The sequence below is a fragment of the Frieseomelitta varia genome, unplaced genomic scaffold, assembly GCF_011392965.1.
Source record: "Frieseomelitta varia isolate USP_RPSP 00005682 unplaced genomic scaffold, Fvar_1.2 scaffold_985, whole genome shotgun sequence".
Taxonomy (NCBI): domain Eukaryota; kingdom Metazoa; phylum Arthropoda; class Insecta; order Hymenoptera; family Apidae; genus Frieseomelitta; species Frieseomelitta varia.
In genome coordinates, this window is record NW_025110795.1 from 30361 (window position 1) to 52831 (window position 22471).

General features: G+C 27.3%; 4 protein-coding genes across 11 annotated transcripts; 2 read left to right on the forward strand and 2 right to left on the reverse strand.

Annotated features, from left to right (window-relative positions):
- Positions 1-14: 14 nt before the first annotated feature.
- LOC122538338 (3-hydroxy-3-methylglutaryl-coenzyme A reductase) lies at positions 15-12088 on the reverse strand. Of its 4 annotated transcripts, none has more exons than XM_043672319.1 (9): positions 12011-12088; positions 4408-4616; positions 4170-4281; positions 3765-3852; positions 3394-3691; positions 3156-3307; positions 2085-2613; positions 772-2012; positions 15-666 (listed from the first exon to the last, which is right to left on the reverse strand). In XM_043672319.1, the coding sequence occupies exons 2-9, from the start codon at positions 4585-4587 to the stop codon at positions 543-545; spliced, it is 2724 nt and encodes a 907-aa protein (XP_043528254.1). In that variant the 5' UTR covers positions 4588-4616; positions 12011-12088; the 3' UTR covers positions 15-542. The 4 variants fall into 4 exon arrangements, with proteins under 4 accessions (XP_043528254.1, XP_043528252.1, XP_043528255.1 ...); XM_043672317.1 differs by lacking the exon at positions 12011-12088 and adding an exon at positions 11387-11551; XM_043672320.1 differs by lacking the exon at positions 12011-12088 and adding an exon at positions 9201-9327.
- LOC122538339 (translocon-associated protein subunit beta) lies at positions 12077-13402 on the forward strand. Its single transcript, XM_043672321.1, has 4 exons — positions 12077-12228; positions 12581-12725; positions 12790-13104; positions 13178-13402. Exons 2-4 carry the CDS (start codon positions 12582-12584, stop codon positions 13292-13294), a joined length of 576 nt encoding a protein of 191 aa, XP_043528256.1. The 5' UTR covers positions 12077-12228; position 12581; the 3' UTR covers positions 13295-13402.
- Positions 13403-14794: 1392 nt separating this feature from the next.
- Positions 14795-18019, forward strand: LOC122538352 (ceramide transfer protein). Of its 2 annotated transcripts, XM_043672347.1 has the most exons (9): positions 14796-15233; positions 15329-15382; positions 15494-15613; positions 15693-15930; positions 16061-16344; positions 16428-16595; positions 16671-17099; positions 17200-17332; positions 17418-18019. In XM_043672347.1, exons 1-9 carry the CDS (start codon positions 15192-15194, stop codon positions 17543-17545), a joined length of 1596 nt encoding a protein of 531 aa, XP_043528282.1. In that variant the 5' UTR covers positions 14796-15191; the 3' UTR covers positions 17546-18019. The 2 variants fall into 2 exon arrangements, with proteins under 2 accessions (XP_043528281.1, XP_043528282.1); XM_043672346.1 differs by having other exon boundaries at positions 14795-15382.
- On the reverse strand, positions 18016-22308 carry LOC122538354 (actin-related protein 2). 4 transcript variants are annotated; one of them, XR_006308843.1, is made up of 9 exons: positions 21909-22259; positions 21697-21807; positions 20884-20901; positions 20482-20561; positions 20279-20414; positions 19842-20201; positions 19496-19774; positions 19119-19417; positions 18016-18950 (listed from the first exon to the last, which is right to left on the reverse strand). XR_006308843.1 is itself a non-coding variant. In XM_043672352.1 (9 exons), the coding sequence occupies exons 2-9, from the start codon at positions 21954-21956 to the stop codon at positions 19247-19249; spliced, it is 1203 nt and encodes a 400-aa protein (XP_043528287.1). In that variant the 5' UTR covers positions 21957-22157; positions 22226-22308; the 3' UTR covers positions 19239-19246. The 4 variants fall into 4 exon arrangements, 3 of the variants coding, with proteins under 3 accessions (XP_043528287.1, XP_043528286.1, XP_043528288.1); XM_043672352.1 differs by lacking the exon at positions 18016-18950 and having other exon boundaries at positions 19239-19417; positions 21909-22157; positions 22226-22308; XM_043672351.1 differs by lacking the exons at positions 18016-18950; positions 20884-20901 and adding an exon at positions 21365-21382 and having other exon boundaries at positions 19239-19417.
- Positions 22309-22471: the final 163 nt, after the last annotated feature.

Genomic DNA, 22471 nt, shown 5'->3' on the forward strand with positions numbered 1-22471 from the left:
TATATATATATATATATATATATATATATATATATATATATATACGCATGTATGTATTGTTCAATTCTGGAAAACAATTTGATTGTACTCTCAATATACTACATAATGTACAGTCTTAACATTTTCAGTTACTGTTATACCAATCTAACTAAATCGTTACAACGCTAAATATTAATATTGCACTATGTAAAAATATGACTGTTTATGCAAAAAAATAAACTTTGCACCATGTTAATTTTATACAATCATAGTTAACTGCATATTTTATTGTACATTAAGTACATATTCCATCACATTTAAAATACTATATTCTGCTTGCAACATAAGACAAACTTTTAACATATTCGATTAATTTTTTCATTTGATTCAAAATTATTATTATTACACCTTCGTTTAAATTGTTGAAGTTTATTTAGTTTTTGATATATACTTTTTTATGTACACAAAAAAAATATTTATTCGAAATATTATGTTCAAGCAGTCATACAGTGCATAAAAATATTCTACTAATAGGTCAGAATGAAGTTTATATACCATTAATGTTAAGATTTCTCTATGAACTCTTTACAAACATTTTGTACAGGTTGTAATATATTTGGCACGGACAAGTTATCTCCTGTAGTATTTTCGGGAATATTTATCGCATTTGTTACAGTGGTAGATGATCTAAAATAAAATCGTATTATAAATTTTATATTATTCTCTTAAGTTTTTTATAATTTTATTATTCTCTTAAGTTTTTTATAATTTTTACTTTTTTCATAAACATACCTGTTGTGCCTAAGGTGACTTTTCACCAAATGACCAGCCGTAAGTGCAGCCATTAATGATAATTCACCGGCAAGTACTGTGGCGCATATTACTCTAGCTAATCTGCTGGCATTTTCACCAGGTTCTTCAGCATGTGCACCTTGAACACCTAACATAGCTAAGCATGCCCCTTGTGCGGGAAGACCAGTTCCACCTCCAACAGTACCAATTTCTATACTAGGCATTGTACAAGACACATATAGATCTGATCCATCTGTTCCCCATGGTTCCATTAAAGTCATACAATTACTACTTCCAACATTCTGTGCAGGATCTTGACCCGTAGCAATAAAAATTGCTGTTACAATATTTGCGGCGTGTGCGTTAAAACCACCTACGCTGCCAGCTACAGCAGATCCAATCATATTTTTACTTATATTCACATCAACTAAAGCGTGAACTGATGTTTTCAACACATTAGTAACAACATCTGCAGGGACCACTGCTTCACAAACAACACTTTTACCTCTACCAAGAATCCAATTCACCGCTGCTGGTTTTTTATCCGTACAAAAATTACCGCTCAAGGATAATATATCCATATCAGGAAAATGTTCCTTCACTGTATTCAATGATTTTTCGGTACCTTTGGACAACATATTCATACCCATAGCATCACCAGTTGTGGCCACAAAACGAATAAATAAATGCCTGCCAGCAATACGTACATGAATCTTCGTCAATCTTGCAAATCTGCTAGTTAAATCAAAACTCTCCTTCATTTTTTTGAAATTTTCAGAATCTTGCATCCATGCCATGGCTTCAGTTGCTCTAACGATATTTGGAAATCTCACAACTGGTCCTCTAGTCATTCCATCAGCAACTACGCGGCTTGTTACACCACATTTTAACAATGCTCTACTACCACGATTTGTAGATGCAACTAAACATCCTTCTGTCGTTGCCATTGGTACATGATATAATTCACCATCAATTAATAATGGACCAGCAATTCCAAGTGGTACTGGCACATATCCTATAACATTTTCACAGCAGGATCCTAATACTTTACTATAATCGTAATTTTTGTACGGCAAATCGGAAAGATTATCAAGGAATTTTCCAGCCTCTCCAATTATAAGACGTCTGATTGTAACACCCCGTTCCATATCACCAACTGCTTTCTCTAACTGATAAGCAGGTATATGCTTATTTTTTACTAAATGGATTACTTCCTCATCCGTCAATCCGTTTGCTCCAAGCTATGAATTTAATAATATATTTAAAAATTAAATATAAATTGAATTATATATACTTATAACAATTTTACTTACTTCAGATTTGTACACTTCGAGACATTCTTTTAGAGATCTAGGAACTTTCAATCGTGAAGGCTGACTTTTATTGTTCGGCTTATCTACATTACATTGTTTCTCGTCTGTTTGTACTTCTTTGTCACCGATCCAATCACGTACCTTAGATGGAAGAGAGATAGTTTGCATTCCAATAAAGTTTCCAAACGATATCTTGGTGGTAAGCATATTCATATCTTCACTTTCATTTTCTTTTTCTTTCACATATTCATTTTCAATTTTCTCTTCCGTATCGTCCTCAACTTTAGATCGTAATTGTTTAGCGATATCCCCTTTGTCTTCGAAGAAAATGAATTTAATCGCGAGTGCAAGAAGAAGAATCAATATCACAATATTATCTGCACTAACTGACAACCAATTCATTAAATACTCTTTGACCTCAGATGGGTTTTCTGTCTTGTTGTAAGAATTCACTATCATATGTGAATTCGCGGAAGATACATCACCTTCTACTGTGGGTTCGCTTTCGTCACTCTTGAAAGGCCACCGACTAAAATAAATAAATATTTTATGTCAGCGTCTATATCGATGTAACTCCTTAAGTTTATGATTCATCTAATTTTATTATATCTTTTCATATAATAATTTACAGAGATTAATGTGATGCTATTTTTGTGTAATTTGAATTTGGTATAAAGATATTAATAATTATCATCATTTATAACTCGACACAGAAGTGTCATACACCATTTCCTAACTTAGCATACGAAGGGATAAAGGAACCCAAACCTCGTCGAGATTCTATCTCTTTCTGCACAATTCATTGAATATGAATTAAATGTATATTTATGCTACTGTGTAATAAGTTGAACCTGACCTGTGGAAGTTAGGAATAAGGAAACTGCCAAACAAGAAATACACTCGGGTAAAAAAAAAAATACACATCGTATGGGGCAGATTTGTGATAACTTTTTGTCAGTTTTCTTCCTATTGTAACGCGTTATCTGATGTATAAAATGTAAAGTTCATTTCAAACGAAAACGGAGCTCGTATATATTGCGGAAAATGGAAAATAAAACAAAAATGTAATACCTGTTAGCGTGTACCACAAATAGGCCAGCGATCATAATCAATTTAACGCGTTCTACTACCGGATTTGGCTTTTGATCCTCTTCGTTTAATGGGTGCATTATAAAAATCTTGTCAGCACTTAATGGTTTCATGGCATTAGTTTCACGAGAAAGCTAAAAAATGACAATACAATTCGATGTATATAACAAACAAATTTATACATTTGTTTTAATAATTGGCACAGAAGTCTAGGAATTACCTCGAGAATAAGCGATAAACACGCAGGATAAAATGTCATGAAAACGATATAATTCACAATAACACCTAAACAAGCAAAGCTGCATAAGATCTCTAATCTTCTAACGCCAGATAAAGATCCTATGCTAATAAGTAGAGTTTCTACTAATGTGTCTAACGTAATAGTTGGTCCTAAGAGCGACATGCCGCGAGCAATATTTGCTCGCACTTCCTCTTGGTTTCTGGAGCTTAAAGCCAATTGTGCTAATATAGCGGCTTTTGAAAGGTCGATAATAAGCAAGAAGAAGAATAATGCATCTCTGAAAAACAATAACTTTAATAAAGGAATTGAATATGAAAGCACTTCGCAATTTCTTCTATATAAGAACTTACTTTAAATCGGAAATGTCACTGCGCCCGAAATTCACTACGCTGGACGTGAAAACAACACTGGAAAATACTGTAAATAGACCGGCAATACCTAGCAAAACATTTAAATATTTTAATACTGTCGTTTTATTTCATTACTACTCATTAATGTTTATGTATTATTATTTATTATTTGAAGCTAAATTGCGTACTAGATGTTATGTAAATTCAATAATTAATTGTCATCGCGTGTCGTACAGAATGAAACGTTATCGCTTTCCATGAAACTTTCTCTGACACTAAAAGCTTTCACGCGTACCGTGAAAAGATCCGGTTATATGAATAATCGGACAATACATTGCTCTTTAAATTGTACATTATTCTCTAAACAGGCATTTCAATTTCGATCAAACTTACATATTCGCTTACCTAATATATATTTTGAACCCAATTTTTGTAGATTACGAAACTGATGATAAGTGAACAATATAGCTAGACATCGTATTATAGTCATGACTATAATATCAGCTGCATTTAGATCCTGATAAATAATCATATATTACACATATTGTAAGACTATCTCGAGACTTATTTTCATCACTAGATGAAAGACACTGTTCGTCTCAGAATCGAAAGTTAAATCAGATATTATTCAAGATCTACTTACGTCCGAATTACATCTACCGGGTCGACAATGCAAAGCTAAAGGAAGGGTTCCATCTCGAGGATGTCCGCTTCCGGTCTCCATGTTCAGAATGCATGCTGTAAGTGTGAAGGTCGTCACAATTACTTCCAGGGGATGTCCAGCACAAAATCGGCCGTGAATTTCGAACAGATGCGCCAGCATGTTCTTCGTTTTTAATAACTACTTACAACCTGAAACACAAAGTATTAAAATGTATTTTATTTTAAACATTTGAAATTCGTTCAACGAGTTCTTTATGTTAAATCGACTTTGAAATATTCTTGTCATATTTCTCTTTTTTGTAAAATCGAACCACGACCGATGCATAAAAACAAAATGAATATTACATGTGTTAGCAAATTTAAAAAAAGTGTCTGTTCGCTGAAAATGTCGTGTAATTACTGTTACAAAAAATACTCGGTAAAATCGACAGAAAAAACTTGGCGTCTTAACTTCAAAGTAGAAAAAGGCAAAAAAAAAAAGGCATCTCACGAATACGAAAAGATGCAGGTAAAGAATAAGTTCACGAAAAACGGGTGAAGTGTGATAGAGTGATACTAATACTCTATTAATGAAGTGTGTTAATAATACTTTATATAGTCATAATATTTTCAATTACACAACACGATACAACACGTGTGTGGAATAAGATTCGATTTCTTCTCACGAAACCGAAATTCCGTTTGTACCGGTTTGACTCGACGGATGTTCGAAAGCTCGTTGCTGAGAGAAAAGTTGAGCAACACGAAGCAAAGGTGAAGGTAACAAAGATACCGATAGGTAATGATTTTAAGGCTAGAAGTATAAATAGATGGGCTGTCTATAGCACTACAATGTTTAGTTGAAATCAAAAATGAAAACGCTCAGAAGGAATGGGAATTGTACCTTCGTCGATCTAACTATATATAAATCCAACTATGCACACGATGTAAATATCGAATAAGAAAAAAAAAAGAATAATTCAATTACAGACATAAACTAAAAAAGTTAAAATGGTGTCAAGATCGGCAACTTTCCAAGACCGTATGAGAACATTTTTATTACATTCTACATTCGAGTACTCTATATGTTACACAAATTATCGTTTCACATGTATTTCTACAATTTATTACCTATTTAAATAGAAAAATAATTGAGGCATTAAGTACACATTAATAATTAATATTTGCATCAATTATCATAACATCAGGAGATAAGATGAATATTAGTCAAACATACAAAAACTAAGATAACAATATGGAAATTTTTTAAAAGAAAATGTAAATCACCACAAAAACATTCGAAATACTCAAAGTCACTCTCGTAAAATTATATATAGACATTTCTACAGAAGAGACATTCGAAGATTTGCATACAACCATGAAAATCTGCACGCACATGCAAGATGGAAGAAAGTTACACAGTTCTAGCTAAAATCACCCTAATCAAATGGGAAATTATTGAAAAAGTTATAATCATAAAAAATGAAAAACCATGATGCCTAATTTCTGTACAGTGTACATAAACCACTGATCTCATATTTTTAATGGAATCATCGTCGAAAGTATTTACTCCGTGATTTTGAAATTATATTGTCATAAATTCACGTAAAATTTTTCTGAGAAAATTCAAAAATGTTTCTCAAAAATGTTCTCTCAGAAAAACATGAAATATCTCCTGATTTTCCATTTTTTAACATATTTATAATCATTGAATATGAATTTCAAAAAAAAATAAAGAGTATGACCAAGTTTATCAAATCGATTAAATATTGACAATGTTTTACATTCTGTCATTACTATCTTAATTATTAAGATAATTATTAAGATAATATATGTGGAAACCTCTTGGAAGAAATTAAAAATAATTAGGCTGAATATACATACACAGTAATATACGTAGATATCTGAATATTTTGGTAAAATAGTAATAGTATGTAAATTATGTAAAAATAAATGAAATAAGCAAATTACAAAAAATCCTTTTACGTACTAATAAATTTTGGATATCATTACGGAAATAAAGTTAATAATTTTTGCAACTGAAACAAAGTTTCTTCATCCAACTCACAGTTTAGAAATTCAGTATGAAGATAGTTCACGAGATAAATTTGAAGAATTTTTTAAATAAAAATTTAATATTTAAGTTTAATATTCTTGGCAACTATGTATGACAATTTTGTACAATTACATATTAACTTTAAAAAGAAAATTTTATTGTCATGAAATTTTATATATATAACTGTAAAAAGCATAAAGAATAAAATCATTGTAGACGCCTTTATTCATAATTTTGTTAATGGGTTACATTTTGAGCAAATGTCCAATATTTTTAACAGTAATATATGTACATATATATTATTGTTTAAATAGGTTAGACCACTTAAATGGGATCACTTAAATAACTTCGTTGTTTTTAGGCATGCACAAAGTTTAATAAAAATTATTCAGTATTAAATAAGAAGGCGATAATATGACGACGAGTAATAACTTTTTATAGGAGGGTCTAAGATTATTTCAAGGGGTCTAAGAATGTTCACTTTTTTAAAGTGGAATATTCTTTGCTTCATTGATCGATGCAACTCGACAATCTTTATAAAAAAGAATTAACCTATGCACTTCGAGAAACTACTTTAGTTTATTGTATGAGAGACAAAAAGAGACAGGAGTAGTATTCTTGTTTTCATACTCTTGTACATACACACACACACACACACACACACACACATATATATATATATATATTTCTTTTATTCTATTATAGATTTTATAAAATTAAAATATTTCTTAAATTACAAGTTTTCCAACATACATAGGACAATAGGATTTTATAGAGAATATCGAAATGCATCGATTAGTGAATAAAAAAATACATTATTATGATTAAAAAAGTGGAAATGATCATGAAATCTCCGAAACCTCTCTATCTGCACAAAACTTCGTTATTGTCATATTATGGCCCCTTTAATATTGAATAAAGTTTATCTATGTTTCTAAACACAACAGAGTTATTTAGATTAATGATCCATTCTGTATACGTATTTAGTTGTTTACCTTGTTATTTCTATGTTGTTCTGCTAATTAACTTAGCTTTATACAGTATCTAGATATAAATTAGCGAAAATTTCGCACTTTTTAAAATGCTTCTTAATACATTAAGTCGAAGTTCGATCTCTCAAGATAGACAAAATTAAGCATTATCGTACATACATTTGCGATGCAAGTACACTTCTTACTTTTCCCAAATTATTGAATCATTAACTAATTTAATGATTTATTCTACTTAAAGTGAAAAAGTGAAAATAAAAATGGATGAACTTTACCATCTACTGAATTTACGAGAACAATTAGTTGCAAATATTTAGTTGCGTTTTCTCAGACGATTATGTGTAAAAAAAAAAAGGTGAAAATAAAGAAAACGTGAAAGCCATGGAAAGCATTATTATTTATACTTTAGTCTAAAATGAATAGAAAGTGTAATCGAATATAACGAACATGAAAATATTTCTGATTGTAGTTACATATAATTTTGTGTTTTGCAGATTGATTTTATAAAATATAAAAATATTTCTTTCATTCGTAAAAAAACGTTTCGAGTTTAACTCTTACCAATTTTTATTTAACAAGCTTATCAGTTTTATAGTCGACGCTAATATTTATATTTCAATTTGTTGAAGACATTAATTTTCTTAAATGTATTGTTCTATATATCTCGACAATTCATCCTGCCACTAAATCTATCTATTTGCTGTGTTAAATTCGTTTTCTCCGCGAATCTTGTACAAAATAGAGAATTTTTTTTCGAAGTAAATTCGAGCTGAATTTTTAATATGAAAATTCCCGAGTTACTAAATACAGGCTATCATGTATAATGTAAAATGATGATAGCAGACGTTAATAAATAGTGATAGATAATAATAATGTCAATAAGTACTCTATTATTGAAATGTATTAATTAATTATCAAATTTATGAAATGATCGCTTTAATGAAACGTATCAATTAATTTGATAGCTGAAAAGAAATTATACTGTGTTATAAAGTTACAGAACTAATTGAAATCTAATTACTAATAGAACTTTATAGACAGATACTTCATACATTTTATTATACATTAAATATTTATATGTTATAAGATTGATTATAACTGCAAAAAAATATGAAAGTAGAATGAATTATATATTTATGACATATCACAAGATTGATTATAATTCTAAAATAATGTAGAAATAAAATAAATGAATAAATTAAATAGCAAGTTAAAACAGTTAAAACAGAGTTTAATTAACAGCTTAATTAAAACAATTACAAAAAGTAAAAGAAAAATAAAAGGCTACGATGTGGTGTTGTAACGTTTCGATAAAAAACTGTTTAACTGGTCAGAGAGGCAATTCTAACAAAATACATATTATTGATAGATATTGTTTTATCAACAATAGCAAAAAATATGAACAGGCGTACCTTATTAAAGTACTCTTGATGTATTGCGCACGTGGTTCTGTATCGCATATATACAGTATTTAAGTATGTCAGTTTTTCTCTATTTTATTTTCAACATCAAATAAAATATTCGAAAATATAATATGCAATAAGCAGGACTTTCATAAACATGCGATTAAAAAATATTTGCTAATTAAAATACCGAACAATTCGTTTTCGGAAGCGTTTTCTACTTTTTGAACCAAAAAAGTTCTCGATCGAATTCGTCACGAGTTTCAAAATCACATTTAAAACTAGACTACCGAATACTTCAAACTAAAATTGTGACGAAGAACAATCTTGACAGCGCGGGACTCACCAACTAATAAAGCTGCGCGTATACTCGACCAGTCTGATCGACCCTACAGAATGAGTTTCGACCACGTTCGGCAATTTTCGTATCCCTTCTTTTTCTCTTTCACGTGCACGTGTCTTTATCCTCGGTAATGCAGAATCAGTACCCGCGCCTAGTTTGAAATCAGATATTTTCGTACTATTAGAAAAAAATCAATCAAAAAATCAATTTTCGAAACAGAACGTTTAATTTTCGTACTTATTTCATTTCTATTCTTACTATCACTTTCATGCGAGCATTTTTCTAAAACGAAATGTATGTGTATAGTAATGCACGTGTCCCTCAGTTATTCCTACATTAATAAATGGATTAGTGATCGAGTTACTTTTTTAAAAACACAAACATGTGATTCAATACGAATTAATGCAATAGTAATAGATCAATATTTAGCTGTATTTGATATGACGTTTAAAATGATCCTACGGTTGATTTCAAAAGACTTGTGAATTTAAAGATATTCAACTCTGCGCACCACATACTTAGAGTGAAAGCACGATTTTGATGTTTCACGAAAGTTCAATTCTATACAAAACTTTTTGCAAATATAAAAAGCAGAAATATAATTATGCTTCATTTGTAAGATTTTTTTATTTCGTAAGATAGATGTAAAATGCATACATACATACATAGCAAATTTTCAACCAGCGCTGCTATAATAAATATTATATCATTACTTATTTAAAAGCGGCAGATATACAATATCCGCGAAAAACGAATATGAAAAGTATCCAGGAATCACCCACGCAAATTTCCAAATGCAAAAAGTATAAATAAAACATTTAATGGATCCATATTAGGATTTCAATGTCAATCCTAAATTATGAAAATTCATTTATATATATTCGAAATATTGACGTGAAAGATGGTTAGAAATATCGTACATTGTCCATTTGTATGAGACGCAAATAACACATTCCATAAAAGGTTTTAAACACAAACCATTCTTCCAGGAACTATTTTAAATACAACAGCAGTGACCAATTCTGTTTCAGAAGACACCATTCTCATCAGAATCGAACCCCGTTATCTTATCCAAATCGTATTACGATTATTGATTAATACCTATCACAACAGATGATCAATCATTTTTTTACAAAATAAAACAATATTTAATTTTCTATTAAATTCTTTCATTCGAATGAAAACCTAGTTCACCGACTTTTTCCAAATCGCCATCATTTATCTATTATATAGTCTATAAATTCAAAAATACATTATATACTTAATGATTAATTTCAAAAATTCAAGTCAATGAATTTCAAAATTTTGGATTTGCAATGATTAAAAAATTAAAGAATCAATCTTCCTTTATGTAGAATTCCTTCCTATAATCGTAGAAATGATCCAAATAACTATCATGGTATTCAATGTTGACTAAAACAATTTATCATCCACTTAAAAAATTGAAGATCATACTTAAATTATAATTCTTCTATATGTATTTAATATAATTTGAAGTCCACACAAGACACAGAGCATTCATGACTTTATCGCGAAGTATTTACGCGATTTCTCTTAAGAAACGTGTGTAGCATACTTATTTGTCGTATTTATAGAATCTATCTAAAAATTCCGTATGGCTAGACAACAATTCTAAAAGAATTAAGCAGCTCAATTTCAATATTTACAATTGCGTGTATCAAAGTCAATTCGCAAAAATTTAATTAATTTGCAAAAATTAAATTGCACTGACAAAATTGTTGGTATTGAAACATATAAATATGGTAATGCTATTAATTTTCATAAGATAATATGTATATGGATAGAATATCAATTTTAATTTTAAATTAAATTGGCTACATAAGACTGTTCTAATTTAATTATATCTATTATCATTTGTACATATATATTAATTATTGTTATTAAAGTATTTCGTATTAATATAAACGAGAAATTTAATAATTAAAAGATACAACATTAGTGTCCTACTTTATGTCAAACTGCTCGAATATTTTAATAAAAAAATTCGAACATTTTACCATATGCATGTATGAATATGAAAACGTACAAATAAATTTTTAAGGAAATTATTATAATTATATAATAAAGTCAACAATAAGCATAAGATTTCGTAAAAAGTGAAGTAAAACTATATAAGCATAAAATGGACATAACCTACAAAACGAAAAAATATAAAATGATCAACATACCGTAAAACTTGTTCGAAAATAAAATATGTTTCATATCAATATCAATATTTAGTAATTGTCATGTTCACTAGCCATGATTTGACATTTTTATTATAATTTCACATATTAATTAACATTTTATGCACAAATCCTTTCAACAATGTACAGCACTTTCTTATACGAATTCTAACGACATCTATAGGACTTCATTTACTATTTAAGATAATCTCTATGATAATTTTGTTTTTTTTTTCTTCTAGACGATATTGATTTAATTTTAACAAAATAAAATAAAATATATAAAAAATATTAAAATATTTGACTATTCAAAATAGAAGTAAAATCATATGCTGTTTTTTATGCATACAAAATGTTAGTAGTTTAGTCAATCATTTACAATATTTAGATCTGCATATGCAAATTCATATTTATTATTAAAATATTACAAGATAAGACATCAAAAATAATTAAAATATATTCATAAGATATATATACGTAGAATCCTAACCTTCCTCAATTCTCTTTCTAATTCTTGATTTAATTGACACTTTTCTATTGTCATTATTTAAAATATACATAATATTATTATAAATCCATAGATATAAATATTATATAAAATTATCATTGATCAATTAAGAACAATACCTTGTTATTTTATGATGTGCTTCAAAGTAACAATTTGTTTCCACCGCCATTTTATTAAATAGCCGGTACCGGAAGTTAATTGCTAGCAAGACTGTGTTTTCGTTTGACGAAACGTGGCATCAAAGTATGTACTGTTGGCACTTCTCTCAAATGTATTTTCCAGCTCGAATGGAATAATTGTTTCGTTTTGGGTGACACGAGTATCGTTGTACAAAAAGGTAACAATTCTTATCGTATGTATAAAACTTATAAAAGTGTTCGTTATAGTTATGAGACTTCTATAAATATAATGGAAAAATTTGTGGTTTTTATTTGAAATATTATTTTACTCTTTTTAATGATAAATTAACGACTTTTTTTGAATGATGTATATATAAATTTCGAGTTTTTATAAATTATAATTAATAATTTAATAATTATAATTAATTTTATAAAAATCAATGATTATCGTTATTATTAAAATTACATATTTATGTAACTTAATATGTGAATTTTACCTATGTTGTTGAAGTATGAATTAAAAATACATAAGACATACACATACAAAATTTATAAATTTTAATATTTTAGCATGAAGTGGCATATCATATTTGCAGCATTTGCTGCTTTTCTTCTTGTGACATATGCAGAAGAAGAAGAAGAAGCTGCAAGATTATTAGTATCTAAACAATTACTTAATAAATATCTTGTAGAAAATATGGACATCGTAATCAAAGTAAGTATCAAAATAAATATGGTTAATGTCTGTATTGTAATTACAAAAAATTTATTATTTATAGTATACAGTTTATAATGTTGGTAATGCGGCTGCATTAGAAGTTGAAATCACAGATAATTCTTTCCATCCTGATCATTTTACTCATGTTAGTGGAGAATTAAATGCAAGAATAGATCGTGTTCCTCCTTACACAAATGTCAGTCATATAGTTGTTGTAAGACCACGTAAATTTGGATATTTTAATTTTACATCTGCAGAAGTTTTATATAGACATAAAGAAGATGCTGGTAGTTTACAATTTGCTGCAAGTAGTGAACCTGGTGAAGCAATAATTGTATCATTTAGAGATTACGATAAACAATTTTCTTCGCATGTGGTAAGTAACTATTGCATATTATATAAATTATAGTGATTGTAATAAAAAGTAAAATATTTATATACTATTTTAGATTGACTGGGCTGCATTTGCTGTTATGACATTACCTTCATTAGCTATTCCATTTGCATTATGGTATTCTAGTAAAAGTAAATATGAAAAATTACTCAAAACTACAAAAAAACATTAATCATATATTTATTCTAAATTGTACAAGAGATTTTTTCTATATGTGTATAAAAAATTTGACTGTCCCCCTTTCTGTACATCTAATTTTATAATAAATATTATTTATAAATAATTTATATTTTTTCTTCATTCCTATGCTTAATTTAAATCATAGATATAGAGATTATAAATATTTATTAAATAATTATTTATTTTTAATCTATTTTGTGCTTATATATTTTATATTTTTAGTTTTGAATAAAATTAATATGAAACTAAATTTCATATCAGCAGAGATATTCGATATCAGCCATACTCCAAAACAGTATCTATTACAGTATAAGTTATGACATAATATATAATTATTTTGGATCACTAAACGTTTATATGTAATTATTTGAGATTATACATATATCAAATAAATAAATGTATAATATTATATATAAACATTATACTAGGAATTATATATATATATATATAAAATTCTTAAACTATAGTTATAATAAATGATCTCAAATATTCTGCTATTTATAAAATTATAATATATTAAAGAATTTATGTGCATAGATTTATGTACATAATTATATACATTTAATATTAATGTGCAAAATGATATGGTCATAAATAATATATAATAAATAATTAATTTTTTATTAGAGGCAGACAGAAATACTAAAATACCATTTTGACAATTGAATATTTATTCTAAATAAGTAAGTTTTTTATTTGTTGAGTAAAAACTAGAAAGTATATCATAAACAATAAATTTCACACAATGTGTAAACTCAATATTATTGAAAGTTCTGTCTTCTTCATCTTTCACTATTGTAATGAAATTAGCTATACAATCAGTTTAGGTTTTTTATTAATGAAACATGCTTATACTTCGGATTAGGTAATTCCATAGAAACTTGCAATAAAGTAATTTCTGTCAAATGTTCTCATTTTGAAAATACATTAATATGGACATCTATAAATACTATATAAATACCTTTGCAGTACAATTTTTTATTCTTTTCATGATATATGTCTTTTTTCACAGATACATCTAATGCAAGAACTATTTATGAATTTTTATAATTATTATTCATTATTATAATTATAATTTCAAATATGTTTATCTTAAAATACCATTCACTATATAAGTCTGATTGTCAGCATTATCTGTACTCTAAAAAATGCGAATAAAAGTTATAAATTTATATTCAATAATATTGCATTGTAGAAAGTATATACATTTTAAACACTTATTTAAACCATAAATATCAGATGCTTCGATTTACAAATTATCGATACTTATCGATACTTTCAATCGATATTTAAATTCCATTAACGTAATTGTCATTGTAAAAAAATAAAACAAAATTATATTGTACTTCAAATATCTCTTTCTTACCTATCACTAATTGAAAAAAGATGTCATTTATTTAGCCTAATAACATTTAAGAAGTATTAAAAATATTCAATTTTCAAGAATATGACCAGTCAAGAAAGCATTGCAGCACGCATGTAACATTCATGAAAATACTGCTTAAATAAAACTGTTGATTTTCTATTTGCCACTTAGTCTTGTTATTTGCCGAAAAATACAAGCTGTTGATGCCTCATTTATTTGATAAGACATTTTACATAAGATTACATGCGATAATTAACAGTCAATATGTTTTGAAACTTATTTTGTGAACGGTTACTGGTCGATTACTTTGCAATTTTTAAAGTACTGTAGAATAATTATCGATAAATTATCCCACATTAGAATAACTTCAAATATATTATTTGGATATGTTGAGTTTATCTTAAAAGTAATTGATCGCGAAAGTGAGATTTATTCGCAAGAATGGCTGATGAAATAGAAACAATTCGACTTGCCAATGACGATATCGAATGTATGGAAGGAGAAATAGATGCTGATGATGTAGATGAAGAAGGTTCGGATGGAGTTGTTGTTCCAGAACTTCAGGGTACATTATCCAAATGGACAAATTATATACATGGCTGGCAAACTAGATTTATTGTTCTCAAAGATGGTACTTTATCTTATTACAAATCTGAGCAGGACAGTGGATTTGGATGTCGAGGTTCAATAAGCTTGTATAAAGCTAATATTAAGGTATAGATTGATATAAAGTAATCAGTTTTTCATCAATTTTGTTTTCTTTTTTTTTTTCTATGAAACTGATGGAAACTTATGATATTACTCTGTACTATTTGTTTTTATTAGGCTCACGAATTTGATGAATGTAGATTTGATGTGTCGGTAAATGATTGCTTAGTATGGTATTTAAGAGCAAGCAGTCCAGAGGAAAAACAACGTTGGGTAGATATTTTAAAATCATACAAGGTATCAAAATTTTATTACATAAATTGGTTGAATACAAATGTTCTTTTTATTAAGAAATATATGTATTTGTTTTAAATAGTCAGAATCAGGTTATGGAAGTGAGAATAGTTTAAAGCGACATGGTAGTGCCATTTCACTTGTATCAAATACACAATCTATTACAAGTGCAGGTAGTTTCACTAAACGTGGAGTTAGAGGACTAAAAGAAAAGTTGGCAGAGCTTGAAACTTTCAGAGATATTCTGATCAAACAAATTGATACTTTACAAAAATATTTTGATAATTGTGCAGAAAATGCTAAAAATATTTCCTCGAAAGGTATATAAAGTAATAATTTTCATATGTATATTCATTTGTTCCATATTCAGTTGTTTCATATTTTCTTTTATTTTTTTAAACAACTACATTTTTTTTGGCTTTTAATTGAATAAAAAAATATTTATTTCAGAAAATAAAGTGGAGACAATGTTTAATCCAGCTGAACAATCTGTGGACTTCAAAGGTGAAGCAATAACATTTAAAGCAACGAGTGAAGGTGTGCTAGCAACATTACAGCATTGTGTTGAATTAATGGTACAACGAGAAGATGCATGGCGTCGTAGATGGGAAAAAGAAATTGAAAGAAAACGAAAAGTACAAGAACTTTATAAAGCTTTGAAAGAACAAGTTACAATGCAACAAAGTGACTTTCCTAGACCTAGAGTTCTTATTCATGGAGGTCCAGATTATGAGGTTGGATTTTATAAATTAACAAACTATATGTTTAATGTATTAACAAACATAATATAAGTTAAAAAAATTTTTCAATTTTTAAGGAAGGTCCACATAGTGCTCTTTGTGATGAAGAATTTTATGATGCAGTAGAGACTGGATTAGATAAAATTGATGAAGAAAATCAGTTAAGAGATCGTTTAAAACAAAAATCAGCTTCAGTTTTAACTACTCCTACAATGTCAGCAATTGAACATAGACTTTGGCCAGAGGTAATTGTTTATTTTTAAGGTATATCATATCTATATTATGATATTATAATATTTCGTTTATTATAATTTTTTTAGATAGAAAAGATAACGATGGAACAATTGCATTATGCTCGTCTTGGAGTAGGAGCTGGTGGATGGCAATTATTTGCTGAGGATGGTGATATGCGCATGTACAGACGTGAAGAAGAAGCGGATGGTTTAGTGGTAGATCCTTTGAAAGCGTGTCATGTTGTAAAAGGAGTGACTGGTCATGAAGTTTGCGAAATATTCTTCAGTCCAGAGTACAGAACAGGATGGGAAGCTACTCTTGAAGATATGATTGTAGTTGAAAAAGTTTCCAAAGATACTCTAATATTTTTACAAACACATAAGCGAATTTGGCCAGCAAGTCAAAGAGATGCGTTATTTTGGTCACATATGCGACGTGTGTCTGATGATCAAGATCCAGATGCACACGATTTGTGGATAGTTTGTAATCATAGTACAGAACATCCTGATTATCCTGTAAGTTTTTAAAGTTTATAATTTAATATTATATATATATATTTATTTATATTTATGTATAATTACATAATATTCTTATATATACATAAAATATTTACAGCCAAACACTGGAAAATGTGTAAGGGTTTATTTAACTGTTTGCCTTGTGTGTCAAACTTTCATTGATCCTCCAAAAGATGAAGATGAAATAAAGAGAGAAAATATAACTTGTAAAATAACTTATTGTTCTGTTGGTTTGTATTATATTATTTGTATTTGTTAATACGGTATTATATAATATGGTAATATATTTATAACATTACCTTTCTTTTTACATAGTTAATCCTGGTGGATGGGCTCCAGCATCTGTTCTACGTGCTGTTTATAAAAGAGAGTACCCAAAGTTCCTTAAACGTTTCACTAGCTTTTGTATTGACCAGTGTAAGGATAAACCAATTACATTTTAAGAATAATTGATAGAACTTCCAAATTTTCCATCCAGTTCTTCATTTATTACATCAAAGCATTTTTATGCTCTTGATGTATTAATATATATAAAAAAAAAATCAGAAGTTAAGAGATAGAAATTTGGAAACATAAATTCTCTCAAGTAATGAAAGTGTTTTATATACTATTTTTTTTATTTGCTTAACATGATCGATGTATATATATAGCTTAGTAAAACAAGATACAAACTGTTATATTGAAAGTGATTTATTAAAGAGTAAAAAGGTATTCACTTCCAAAAGAACTTTATAACGTGGGACGCATGCGCTAAAGCACTGTTTGTAATTACTTCTTTAAACAACAGCTTGTTACTTTATTGTTATACAGAATGCTGTCGCAAGTCACTTGTACAAATCTTAACAAATTGAATATATACACATTTATCTATTGTTACATTATATATCCAATTAAATATGAAACTGTATGATACAAATTATATTGTTATTTTTATTTATACATAAAAAGTGTACATTGGTACACAGTATAAAGGTCAAATGGGGAAATATAATTAATAATAAAGACTGTTGTAGATTTACCGTAATTATTTTAAATCCGTTAGCTTAATTTAGTTCCTTATCATTATCAAAATATAAGTGAAAATCGCATATTTTTATTTTTTATAATTAGAAAAAGTTTGTTTATATATGTTATACAATTTTACAATTAAACAATTAAACATCTACAAGGTTTTAAAATTAGTGACAGAATTTTCATGAGAGATACATTTATTTCTATAAATTATTCAAAATTGAAAAAAAATCATATATATATATACGTCATATAAAATATTTTTACCTGAACATTGAAATTAAAATTTTGTTTCAGTAAGTTCAGTTTAAAAATATTAAAGTAAATATATAAAAATAATTAAGGTAATTTACAAACTATTGTGAATTATAATAATAACCAAAATTGAGAATAATTGTGTAAAAAAATGTATTTTAAATTTTAAAGATTTTATAACAAACAATGCACTTGCATAAAAGATTCTTGTCATTCAAAATTGCAAAACGTATAAAAGATAACGAAACATATGATAAAGTTGAACACTGTAATATTTACAAATTTAATTATTTAATTTTAGCCATTATATTAAAAAATTGTTATTTTGAGCAGTTATAGATACAATATTTAAATGGAACATTATAATATAAAATAATCGCAAATTGAAAAAATAGACATATAATTATGTCTATTTATTTACGATATATGCTTATTGATAAAGATTGCAATTTGATTGAAATTGATTAAATTACTAGAAAACAGTATATTTACAATATATAAATCGTCCACAAATATGTTATATGCATCATGGCAATTGTACATATATGGAGTATTCAATACTCCAAAAAATAGTTGGATAGTCTGCAAAATTTAAATCAATTTACATTAAATTCAATAAAAACCAAATTTAATAACATTTTAAATCCAATACAATTATACGATTTAAATATAATTAATTCTAATTTTAAAAAGCTTAATATTTGTAAAACTTATGATATTGCATTATATGTCTCTAATTATATTTATTACCTGTACATGCTTGAAATAATTTGGTATAAATCAATCATGGATGTAAAATATATATACTTTGCACTTTGGAACGACTTCAAATATAAAAAAATGCATACTTTTTTTCTATATTTTAAAAACTATTTTCCTTAAGATTCATAAGAACCTAATTTTTTTAATACACTAAGACCCTTTTCTTCATATTCTTCTCTTGTTATCCATACTGATTCTCGATCTTTTGTGATTTCTGCCAATACAGCACCGCCCATAAAAACCATATCTTTACGTCTTGGGGAATCTTCAATTTTTATCTTAAATTTCTGAAAAATATTGAAAAATAAAGAAATATAATATTCACTAAAAAATTGCAAAGGTAATATAAAATATTTCATAATTACATTTAACTTTGAGGTATCATTTTTTAATACTCTTTGAAGGTACAGTTGTTTAATTTCTCTTTCAAGTCTAGATGGAAGCCCAGGATACATTGTACTGCCTCCACTTAAAACAATATGCTTATATAATTCACTCCTTATATCAATATCAGCTGCTTGAATAGTACTAAACACTAGTTCAGCAATTCCTTGAGCTTCAACATTTATTAAATGAGGCTGGAATAAAGCTTCTGGTGCTGCAAATCTCTCTCCACCTACTTTTATTACCCTCCCATCAGGCAACTAAAAAAATTTAATAAAATATACTTTAGTGTCATAAATTTTGTTATATATTACAAAATTGACTTACAGTATATGATTCAACTAATACAGTTGTTTCAAGAGCTAATTTTTCTTCAGTTTCAATATTATATCCAATATAGCATAATTTTTCTTTTAACATTCTAACTGTTTCAAAATCAGCAGAATGATTAAATGCATAGCCACGTAATAAAAGAAGTTTTATCAAATACATTGTAATATCTCGACCAGCTATATCTAGTCGTCGAGTAAGATGAGGTAAAGCATATTCTTCAAACACAGGACAAATATGAGTGACTCCATCACCGGAATCTACTACAACACCGCTAATCAATCCTTGAGCATACAATGTAAGTACTGCTTGAATTGCAATGTATGTTCCAGCAAAGCCATATTTTTCAAACATTACCTAAAATAATTTAATTATGATTAAAATAGAAATACCATAATTAAATTAATTTTCATTAAGAAATAATTTTACTTTACCTCAATCATCTTTTCACGATTTGTGATGGGATTCATTGGTGGTTCTGTTAACAAAATTTTGCACTCTCTGGGATTAATATTCATTTTCTCCTTGCCAAACGTGTAATCCCACACATGACACATATCTTCCCAATTTCTATTATACATTAAAATGATCAAATACTTCATTATACACAAAGATTACAATATAGTTATATACACACCTAACAATTCCATTTTGCATTGGATAACTAATCTCTAACATAGACCGAAGTTTACTTGCTTCATCCCCAACCATTAAATCCTATATGAAACATAATAAAAAAATATAACTATATATTATCACATAAAACACATTAATAAACACGTTAATAAAAATAATGTTAATATTTCAATAATTTAATACATTCTAATTTTTTTACAAAAAAAAATTATGTACAGGTTTTGATATTAATTGTTTAAATTGTAATATATAAAAAGAGAGGAGTACTAGATTTTTACTCAGACATCAATGTTGAATAAATTATAAAAATGATGAAATGAACTCTGGAAATGTTCAATTTTTTAAATACTGACATAATATTGCAAAATGTAAATATTAACACTAAAAAATGTAATGAACTTACAGGCATGTTAAGCACATCCTATGAGAGCAAATATAAGGATACAAATCAGTTAACAAATACAATTATAAGTGTATATTAAATAATTCTCAAAAATCTATACATATATAAGTATATAAGTATAAAATATATACATATATAAGTATAAAATATAACATCTGTAAACATTATACTTTATATTATATATTTCGAACATTTATTCAGTATCAACAGATAAAAAAAAATTTATTATTTATTATTGTGTATGATGATAAATTGATCACATATTATTAAAATGGAAAATATAAATTTTGTGATTATCACAGTTACTAATTAAATTTTCAACAAAAATGTTATATATTCCAAGACTTCTAAAAATATCTTACTTTTAATATGCACAATCCTTTTCAATTCTGGTTAGTAAACAAGGTTAATAAATAACAAATGCATTTTCAATCAGTTTTAAACTTTACAGCACACAGTGTAATATTATGAAGTGACTTACACGAATACAATATTCTTGCTGAAAATTAAGTAAATTAATAAATTAAAAAATGATGAGTTATAGTATTGTTCCTATGATTAAAGAACTTTAAACTTCAAATTAAAAAAATGTTCTCGATTTAATTGTTAACATTTTGATATAAAATATCATATAAGATATACGTAATATTTATCTTTTCAAAAGACAATAAATAAATATTATGTATCCATAAATTATATTAATAACTATTTTCTTGAAATTGTTTTTCAAGTAAATAATTGAAAATATAACAAACATTTATTATAATTAAAGAATTAAACGATTTATTATAATTAAAGAATTAAAAAATATACCTTCACATCAATGTCTCCTATTTTATTGACAGCTCTGATAATAGGACGTCCAACTATGGATGGAAATATATGTGCTGGAAAATTTGCTCCTGCATATCCACATTTTACAAACTGTAAAAGTATAGTGTCAAAAAGAAAGTTCTTGGAAATCTAAATTTAAATGGTATAAACGAAATAGAAATCAAGAAATAAATATAAAATCATAACCTTACCCCTGTTCCGTTATCGCAAACGATGATTTTTCTACCCTTGCTATCCATTTTTCAATATGATGTTATTGTATTAAAAAGATTGTATGTTTTTTATATTAAAGTATATTAAGCATTGCATATTCCACGAGATGACTAATTGTTATAAGATCTAGGGCGTTACCGGCATGACGGTTTGGAAGCAAGAACAACCGATGTGATGCAATTATATGATCAAATTATAATCATATTAAAATTAAACAGATATTTCGCCTTAAAAAAATAAAATTAATAAATTACATGAACTTTACTAACATAAACTCATTCACTTTGATACAAACTCATCACAAAGAATATCCTTCTTCAAGTCTGACATACAATTACCGTATTCGGGATTGGCTCAATCGTATCTTTCTTGAACAAGTAGTTATCTATTTGTATCATTCACTTCAAGAAATTTTAAGAGTTTTTAAAATTCTTTTCCAATTCGAATTCTGATTAAATAATAAACAAATAAAAATAAATAAGTAAAAAATTAAACAATATGTGCTTATAAAATATTTATACAAAATTATATCCTTATTATG

What these genes read in the sequence shown, in the direction of transcription:
- LOC122538339 (XM_043672321.1), top strand. Translation starts at nt 12,582, where the DNA reads ATGAAGTGGCATATCATATTTGCAGCATTTGCTGCTTTTCTTCTTGTG. An exon ending in ATATGGACATCGTAATCAAA is followed by an intron (nt 12,726 to 12,789) that starts GTAAGTATCAAA and finishes TATTATTTATAG; the next exon opens with TATACAGTTTATAATGTTGG. An exon ending in AACAATTTTCTTCGCATGTG is followed by an intron (nt 13,105 to 13,177) that starts GTAAGTAACTAT and finishes ATACTATTTTAG; the next exon opens with ATTGACTGGGCTGCATTTGC.
- LOC122538338 (XM_043672319.1), bottom strand. Translation starts at nt 4,587, where the DNA reads ATGCTGGCGCATCTGTTCGAAATTCACGGCCGATTTTGTGCTGGACAT. An exon ending in AGTGACATTTCCGATTTAAA is followed by an intron (nt 3,692 to 3,764) that starts GTAAGTTCTTAT and finishes ATTGTTTTTCAG; the next exon opens with AGATGCATTATTCTTCTTCT. An exon ending in AGTCACCTTAGGCACAACAG is followed by an intron (nt 667 to 771) that starts GTATGTTTATGA and finishes ATTTTATTTTAG; the next exon opens with ATCATCTACCACTGTAACAA.
- LOC122538352 (XM_043672346.1), top strand. Translation starts at nt 15,110, where the DNA reads ATGGCTGATGAAATAGAAACAATTCGACTTGCCAATGACGATATCGAA. An exon ending in ATGGAGGTCCAGATTATGAG is followed by an intron (nt 16,345 to 16,427) that starts GTTGGATTTTAT and finishes TCAATTTTTAAG; the next exon opens with GAAGGTCCACATAGTGCTCT. An exon ending in AATAACTTATTGTTCTGTTG is followed by an intron (nt 17,333 to 17,417) that starts GTTTGTATTATA and finishes CTTTTTACATAG; the next exon opens with TTAATCCTGGTGGATGGGCT.
- LOC122538354 (XM_043672352.1), bottom strand. Translation starts at nt 21,956, where the DNA reads ATGGATAGCAAGGGTAGAAAAATCATCGTTTGCGATAACGGAACAGGG. An exon ending in ATCGTGAAAAGATGATTGAG is followed by an intron (nt 20,202 to 20,278) that starts GTAAAGTAAAAT and finishes AAATTATTTTAG; the next exon opens with GTAATGTTTGAAAAATATGG. An exon ending in TATTAGTTGAATCATATACT is followed by an intron (nt 19,775 to 19,841) that starts GTAAGTCAATTT and finishes AAATTTTTTTAG; the next exon opens with TTGCCTGATGGGAGGGTAAT.